This window comes from Bufo gargarizans, chromosome 6 (assembly GCF_014858855.1).
Source record: "Bufo gargarizans isolate SCDJY-AF-19 chromosome 6, ASM1485885v1, whole genome shotgun sequence".
Classification (NCBI taxonomy): domain Eukaryota; kingdom Metazoa; phylum Chordata; class Amphibia; order Anura; family Bufonidae; genus Bufo; species Bufo gargarizans.
Window position 1 is genome coordinate 112366814 of NC_058085.1, and position 8999 is coordinate 112375812.

The window sequence follows — 8999 nt, forward strand, 5'->3', positions numbered from 1 at the left end:
TCCGATGGTATATTCTAACCCCCAGGCGTTCCCATGGTGACAGGGACGCTTGCCTGTGGGTTAGAATATACAGGGCCGCCCACGCCGCTCACACAGCATATTTTTAAACTAATCAGTAACTACTTTAACTTGTCTTTATAATCATTGCTCATTGCTGACTGAGCTCTTTACTTTGATTTGGCTATCTCTCTCTCTCTTACTTTGTCTTAGGCTCTTAGCTCCAGACTCCGGTAACAACAGCAGGCAGTGCGGGGGGCGGCGCTCACTCACTGTCACTGACGTCACGCGCCTGCTCCTCCCACTAGGCGGCGCAGGCGCGTGACGTCAGTGAGTGAGCACCGCCTGCACTCACTGCCTGCTGTTGTTAGTGTTACCGGAACTAAGCCTAAGACACAGTAAGAAGAGTCAGATACTAGTAGTCAGAGTCGGATATTTAATCCAAGTAAAGAGCTCAGCAATGAGCCTTGATTAAAGTTTAAGTAGTTACTGGTTAGTTTATAAATATTATATACTGGAATACTGCCTGTGAGCGTCGGGGAGGGGGATCTGTGGATGGCACTGTAGGGGGATCTGTGGATGGCAGTGCCATCCACAGATCCCCCTACAGTGCCATCCACAGATCCCCCTCCCCTAAACAGTGCCATCCACACAGATCTCCCCCCTAAACAGTGCCATCCACAGATCCCCCCTCCCCTAAACAGCAGTGCCATCCACAGATCTCCCTACAGTGCCATCCACAGATCCCCCCTCCCCTAAACAGTGCCATCCACAGATCTCCCCCCTAAACAGTGCCATCCACAGATCCCCCTCCCCTAAACAGTGCCATCCACCACAGATCTCCCCCCTAAACAGTGCCATCCACAGATCCCCCTAAACAGTGCCATCCACTGGATGATCATGGCACTGTTTAGGGGAGGGGGGATCTGTGGATGCCACTGTTTAGGGGGGATCTGTGAATGGCACTGTTTAGGGGGATCTGTGGATGGCACTGTTTAGGGGGGAGATCTGTGGATGGCACTGTTTAGCTGGGAGATCTGTGGATGGCACTGTTTAGGGGGGATTTGTGGATGGCAGTGCCATCCAGAGATCCCCCTACAGTGCCATCCACAGATCCCCCCTCCCCTAAACAGTGCCATCCACACAGATCTCCCTACAGTGCCATCCACAGATCCCCCTTCCCCTAAACAGTGCCATCCACAGATCCCTACAGTGCCATCCACAGATCCCCCTCCCCTAAACAGTGCCATCCACAGATCTCCCTACAGTGCCATCCACAGATCCCCCTTCCCCTAAACAGTGCCATCCACAGATCCCCCTTCCCCTAAACAGTGCCATCCACACAGATCTCACTACAGTGCCATCCACAGATCCCCCCCTCCCCTAAACAGTGCCATCCACAGATCCCCCTAAACAGTGCCATCCACTGGATCCCCCCTAAACAGTGCCATCCACAGATCCCCCTCCCCTAAACAGTGCCATCATGATGATCATGGCACTGTTTAGGGGAGGTGGTATCTGTGGATGGCACTGTTTAGGGGGATCAGTGGATGGCACTGTTTAGGGGGATCTGTGGATGGCATTGTTTAGGGGGGAGATCTGCGGATGGCACTGTTTAGGGGGAGATCTGTGGATGGCACTGTTTAGGGGGAGATCTGTGGATGGCACTGTTTAGGGGGGAGATCTGTGGATGGCACACAGGGAAGGGGGGTGAGGAGAACACAGAGAGGGGGCCGGTGCAGAGCTCTAAGGGACGAAAGAGAGAGCTCTATAGGAAAGGGGGCAGGACAGGGAGCTCTTTCACACTACGCCGCCGCGCACACACACACATAATGCATCAGTAAAGTGACACTTTTATCCCTCCTCAAGGGGGCTCCTCTCTCAGCAGCCAGCCAACCACGTGATCTCGGCTGCCGGCAAAAAAAACAAACTCCTCAGAGTCGACAGTCATCATGAAGCGGAATTATGCTTCAGGAAGCCAGAAAAGAAAGAAGAGAAAGGAAGAGGAGGATAAGAAAAAACAAGATAGTGGTAAGTGATAAATTACCATTCACCATCTATTAAATTCACCATCTATTAATGATTTTTATTATAAAGTGTTACCATCTTTTCTTTCTCCCTCAAGGTGCTTTGCTTAAATTTCTCAGCCCTCAGGCTCTTCCTAAGGATACCTCCACTGATGAAGGTAGAGTGAATTTCTCTCACTGAGCTAAGCTGTTAATGCTTTCAATATGCTAACAGAAATGGTAAAACGTACCAATTTCTGATTTTTTTTCCAACTATTTTCCCAGCTACACCATCAACGTCATCCTCAACATCAACAGATGCATCACTTCTCAGTGCTGATGTCTCCTCTATAGCACAAGGTCAGAATTTTTAATATACAGTTTAATATACAGTAGTGCCTGTCAAATTTCTAGGTGTCAGACACAACTTTTACAGAATGCAATGCATCACTGAGTGTCTGACACCTAGAAATTAATGTTTTTATTAATATAATTCATCTGTTGTAGAGTACAACAGATGAATTATATTAATAAAAACATTATTTTTCCCCAGCTACACCGTCAATAGCATCTCATACAGTGGAAGCCACTGCATCCAGAACAGAAATTGAGTCTGCACCACTTCGCAACACTGAGGTTACCTCTACAGCTCAAGATACCACAAGCACTGTAATTGTAGCTGATGACCCTGCGCAGTGGCCAGCAGTCCTGACTGATAGTGTGCGCTGTCAAATTGTTAAAAAAGGACCAGTGCAAGTCAAAAACATTGTATTCCCCCAAAATTCTGAGAGTCCACCTCGAAGATTCACAAATTAGAATTACATGAGAAGCATGAAAAATGGGGAGAAAATTCTTAGATCGTGGATGTTATATTCCATAAGCACAGACTCAGTGTTCTGTTTTGCTTGCACTGTTTTTGGGAAGCGTGATAATGCCTTAAGCAACTGTGGCTTCCGTACATGGAGGAACCTAGCTCATCATTTAAAATTACACGAATATTCAAAGGGTCATTGTGACAATATGACAAACTGGCATGAGCTGCAGAGGAGACTGCAAACCAATACGACCATAGATCGAAGACAACAAAGCTTGATGCAGATAGAGATTGAGCATTGGAAATGTGTCATAAGGAGAGTGATTGCTATAATTTGTCACTTAGCAGAACGCAACCAGGCTTTAAGAGGGACCACAAGTGAATTGTATGACCCGCACAATGGGAATTTTCTGGCACAAGTTGAACTGATGGCACAGTTCGATTCAGTTATGACTGAACACATAAGAAGGATACAAAACCAAGAGACAAGAGTGCATTACTTGAGTGGAACTATTCAAAATGAAATAATTGCACTAATTGGAAAAAAGGTACTGGAAGAGATTGTGAGAAGAGTACACAGAGTAAAGTATTACTCTGTTATTATGGATTGCACTCCTGATGTCAGTCATAAGGAACAGCTTTCCATTGTTCTGAGAATTGTTAATTGGGAACCATCTGTGTCCATTGCAGAACATTTCTTTGGATTTTTAGATGTTGAAGAAACAACTGGTGAGGGCCTGACTGAAGTCCTACTTGACCACCTGCAGAAACACAGCCTGAGTCTTTCTGACTGCCGTGGTCAGTCTTATGACAATGGCAGCAATATGATGGGCCATAAACAGGGTGTTTAGGCAAGAATTTTGCAATTGAACAGCAAAGCATTTTGCATTCCATGCAGCAGTCATACACTTAACCTGGTTGTGGCAGATGCTGCCAAGTCCTCAGTGCTGTCCATCTCCATCTTTGGTGTGTTGCAAAGACTCTATAACTTATTCAGTTCCTTTGTGCAAAGCTGGGCAGTTCTAAAGGAACATGTAAAGCAGCTCACTTTAAAACCTTTGTCAACAACAAGATGGGAAGCTCGAATTGACTGCGTGAAGGTGGTGCGATACCAGTTACCAGAGATCCTGGATGCATTGTCTGCACTCCAGATGTTTGCTATAGAGAAGGGGGACTCAGAGACCATGTCCAGTGCTAAAAGCTTACATGGTGAGATGAAGACCTGGTCTTTTCTGCTTTGCACAATGACCTGGTACAATGTTTTGTACCAGATCAATCATGTCAGCAAGCTGCTACAAAGTCCAAATGTTTGAATGGAAACACTTAGATCAGAAACAGAAGGAGTAAAATACTACCTTGAAAACTTCAGGGAAAAAGGGATTGCCTCCTGTCAAACTGATGCAAAGGAGATTGCAGAAAATCTGGATATGGAAATGACCCTTCCTGAGAAAAGGCAACGTAAAAAGAAAAGACAGTCTCTATATGAACGTACAGAGGACACTCAGTCTATTCCAGATGAGACTTTCAGAAGAGACTTCTTTCTGCCCATGGTTGACACAGCCCTCAGAAGCCTAAGTGACAGGTTTTCAAGATTAAAGGGTGTTTATGACCTTTATGACTTTCTGTTCTCAAAGGACAACATGAAGCAGACAATAAAGAATGGAAAGCTTCATGAACGATGCAAAAAATTGGAACAAACCCTCCATGACAGGGATGTCAAACTCGTGGCCCTCCAGCTGTTGCAAAACTACAACTCCCATCATGCCTGGGCATACTACAGCTATCAGGGAATGATGGGAGTTGTAGTTTTGCAACATCTGGAGGGCCATGAGTTTGACATCCATGCTCCATGACATTGATGCTGATGACTTGGCACTTGAGATCAATTCATCTCTCTACACATTTCCAGACCATGTAGCCACTTCCCCATTTGACATGCTTAATTACATATACAGTGAGAAGCTACTGGATTTGCACAGTAATTTAAGCATTGCTTTGCGTCTACTCCTGACTCTCCCTGTGTCAGTGGCCTCTGGTGAGAGGAGCTTTTCAGCTTTGAAGCTGATAAAAAATTACATGAGGTCCACCATGGGCCAAGAAAGGCTCACAGGACTGGCACTTACATCAATTGAGCGTGATGTTCGCCAATCTTTGGACATGGAGGACATTGTGATTGCCTTTGCAGAAAACAAGGTTCGCAAACAGCAGTTTTAGATGATTTGCACATGTTTCTAAGAACTAAAAAATGTTAATGTGTGTGTTTTAAGTATGTTGGATTTAGTTATTGTGCACTTTTTTTTTATGTATATTGGATTGTATGGTACAGTGGTGTTTTTTTGCAAATGTTCATTTGTTGAAAATGTTCAAATTTCATGCACATTAAATGCAACAGCAGTATTAACTTAAACTGTATGGCTATACTGTGGTTCCTGTAAGCTTTGCGTGCGTAAGGTGGGGAGGGTGTGGAGGGGGGGCCTCCATGTCTATTTTGCTTGGGGCCCCCAAATTCCTTCAAACGGCCCTGGATGGGGCTATGCCGTTATGTCAGCCTTTTCAAATCTATGCTGGGGAGGATGTTAGTGGAACCCTGTTGGTGTTGTAAAATGTGCCAACTCTACGTATGCTGTGGAGAAGCTGCAGTGAAGGCTTCGAAAGTGGCCAGACTTATTCAGTTGCATGGCGCAAGAGAATTGAGATAATTAATTTATTCAGTTGTGTGGCATACCCCAACTAGGCAAGCTGGTGTCCAGGTAACCAAAGAGGTGAAGCTCATGGAAGAGAGGGCTGAAATAAGACTATTCAGCAATCACTTGTTAGTGTGGTTTGCGGGAATAGTTGAGCCTGTGTGAAGTAATATGGTCAACTCTGTGAGATTCTTGTGAAGTAAACAGGAGTTAAAAATAACTCTCACTTTTTTAAAGCCTCTCAGTCCCAATAAGGAGGCACACATCCCCATTGTCATACCTCCCAACTTTTGAAAAGAAGGAAGAGGGACACTATGTTCGTGTGCCGCAGCAATTTTTTTCTGCACTAGGCCACACCTCTAACTCCGCCCAAAACATAACTAAACACCTATGTGCCCCCTGACAGTAATATGCCCAGTAAAGTGCCCCCTTCACAGGCAATAACAAAAAAAAATTCACATACTCACCTCGTTCCCCAGCAGCAGGATAAACGGAGCACATGGACAGCCCTGCGCCCTGCCCAGACCTGCAGTGTAGAGCGCAGACGGGGGGAGGAATGATGAAGCAGGGAGCTGACAGACGGCTCATATTTCATGCAGCTGTCTCTGCTTCCTGCTGCGATGTCACATCTGTCAGCCTCTTTTGGTTTCACTTTGTCTGTGTGTTGCTGGTATGTCCACATCTCCTGTTCAGGTGTGGATCATATGACCTTTACCTCGCCATCACTCCTTGCTTGGGATTGCTTCATTTGGTCTTGGAAGATCTGGAGTGTGGTTCGTGTTGAGGTCCTGTTCATCCTTCATCCTCTGAAGTTAAGTGTTCCGCTTGTCGTGTTTTGTATCCCCCCCCCCCCCCCGGTTGTTTACTAGGCCTCAGTCAGACGCTAGTTCCTTCACCAGGGAAGGAACAGGTGGTCTCTGCCCTGTAAGTATCTTTAGGCCATCTGAAGATCACCAGGGTTTCATTAACTTAAGGTACCTTCTTGGAAGTTGGGCCCAATATTTATTGGTCCATAAAAGATCACTGCCATTGTTAACCCTGTAGCCTTCCATCTTGAACTTCCTCAGGCATTGAAATTCCATAACATATTTCATAAATCGTTGTTAAAGAAATGTGTCGAACCTGTTGAGCCGTCCTCCTTGCCTCCCGCTCCTGTCATGGTGGACGGCAATTTAGAATTTCAGATCAGCAGGATTGTGAGATCCCGAGTTAGTTCTCCGGAGATCCCTCCAGTATCTCGTTCATTGGAGAGGGTACAGACCAGAGGAGAGGATGTGGGTTCCAACGACCGATGTTAATGCTAGTCGTCTGGTGAGAGCATTCCACAGAGCTCATCCTGAAAAAATCGGTCCTGGGTGCCCGGAGGTCACCCGTAGAAGGGGGGGTACTGTCACATCTGTGACAGGTCCCAGAAGGTCTGAAAGATTATCTACGCATTAGTGATCTGGCAGCCTCTTTTGGTTTCACTTTGTCTGTGTGTTGCTGCTATGTCCACCCCTCCTGTTCAGGTGTGGATCATGTGACCTTTACCACGCCCTATTTAGTCTGACTTTTCCCATCACTCCTTGCTTGGGATTGCTTCATTTGGTCTTGAAAGAGCTGGAGTGTGGTTCATGTTAAAGTCCTGTTCATCCTTCATCCTCTGAAGTTAAGTGTTCCGCTTGTCGTGTTTGGAAAAAGCTGCTCTATGACCAGGTTTTTATTTTGCTAGTGACAAGAGTTTTTTAAGCTTATTGAACCTTCTTAAGGTGACTACAACTATAAAATATCTGAATCACGAACCACTATCATTTCAGTTGTTTTTCTTTAAAATAGAATTGCCTTCATTTAATCTGGTGTATGATTGTCTTTTGACGGGAGGGGATGGATCCTCACAAGAGATGCTACCCTTTAGCTTGCTGTTCTTCCAGGTCTGGAAGCTCTGTATGTCTTGATTAGACTTAGTTTGGAGGCACCAGAATATATTTTGCTGTATGATACAGCCTTATATAAATATCTGTACTGTGGGGAGTCGCTCTGGTAGGCAGGTTAGCGGACGCAGTATAGAGGCAACCACAAAGTCTTTAACTTAAACAGTTCAGTGTTTATTCACACAGAAGGCAAAACAAAATGACAGTTCGCAGACTTGGTGTTCGTTCACACCATGGAAAGTCCTCACCTTGTTAGCAGTTTTTCATCAGTGGTCCCCAGCAAGCTTTAGGGGCCTGTTTTCTAGCATGCGGCTCTCAGCCCTTTAGCACAGCATACATCTTCAGGTCCCAAAACACAGAGACTCCACAGCTTCACTGTGAGATGGAGCATAATCCACACCACCTGACAGTGCTGACTGCTTTTTATAAGCCTCCCAAGAACCGGCCTGGAACGTGGGGAGTAGCCACCCACCCAGCACTTTGGCTACTCCCAGTAAGAGCTGTCCCGGATCAGCTTTAGAGCCATACTAACCAGCTAAGTGTCAGACTGCAATGATGACATTTCAGAAAAAAAATCTCTTACCTCACCGAGGCCAGGAACCTCGGTGACACATACCGCCCATCAATGATGACCCCTTGTTCCTTCCTACAGTACCTATTGGATTTCTTATAGCTAGTAATTCCAGTTTGAAGGTTTAGTTTTTCCTACTCTTAGTGATAGTCAGTTGAATTTACTGTACATTGGGGATTGATGAGACCACTGGTGACTTGTTGGTCAGTCATGCTCAGTTAGAGCTCATTCAGATGACCGTATCTATTTTTGCGGTCCGCAAATTTCGTTTCTGCAAAACAGGGATACTGGCCATGTGCATTCCGCATTTTGCAGAACTGAAGGTCCAGACCTATGATAGAAATACCTATTCTTGTCTGAAATTGCGGACAAGAATAGAACATGTCCTATCTTTTTTACGGGGCCGTGTAGCGGTATGCTGTCACCGTATGCTGCCTGCATCTTTTGCGGCCCCATAGAAATGAATGGGTCCACATCTGTTTTCGTCTGGATGAGCCCTTAGAGATACATTATATCCTGTATTATATTGTGGTGACTGTTGATAATCTCTGTATATGCAGCTTGTCACCAAGCTTTACCAGAATCTAAAATACTAAACTGACTCCAGCCTGTACATACGTAGAAATCGTCAAGCCAATATAGGGTTAATATAAGCCTTTGCGAAATACTGAATTATGGAAAGAAGGGAGCAGTGTCTGCACCAGGTGGAGATGATTATCTGAGGATAGAGGTCTATAAAAACATATTTTCCTATTGGTTGCTCAAGCAGTGAATCTATGGACGTCTTCCAACACAACCAAAAGGTGCTGACCTGTAAATTTACTAGAAAAGATACTGTGTGCGCAGATATTTCATATACCTTGCATTTCATATATATATATATTAGTAAGAAATAAGCCCTTTGGCTCATTTAAACATAATTCAGATTTCTTGGAAAAGCAGCTGTGGACGTATGTCAAAGTATGCTATATATTTGTAATCATCACCCCATTTACTTTAGTTATTAAATTATATAGT

General features: G+C 45.0%; 1 protein-coding gene across 1 annotated transcript; it reads left to right on the forward strand.

The window, feature by feature from the left end:
* Positions 1-1904: 1904 nt before the first annotated feature.
* LOC122942009 (zinc finger MYM-type protein 5-like) lies at positions 1905-2819 on the forward strand. Its single transcript, XM_044299504.1, has 4 exons — positions 1905-2028; positions 2123-2182; positions 2289-2363; positions 2557-2819. Exons 1-4 carry the CDS (start codon positions 1950-1952, stop codon positions 2817-2819), a joined length of 477 nt encoding a protein of 158 aa, XP_044155439.1. The 5' UTR covers positions 1905-1949.
* Positions 2820-8999: the final 6180 nt, after the last annotated feature.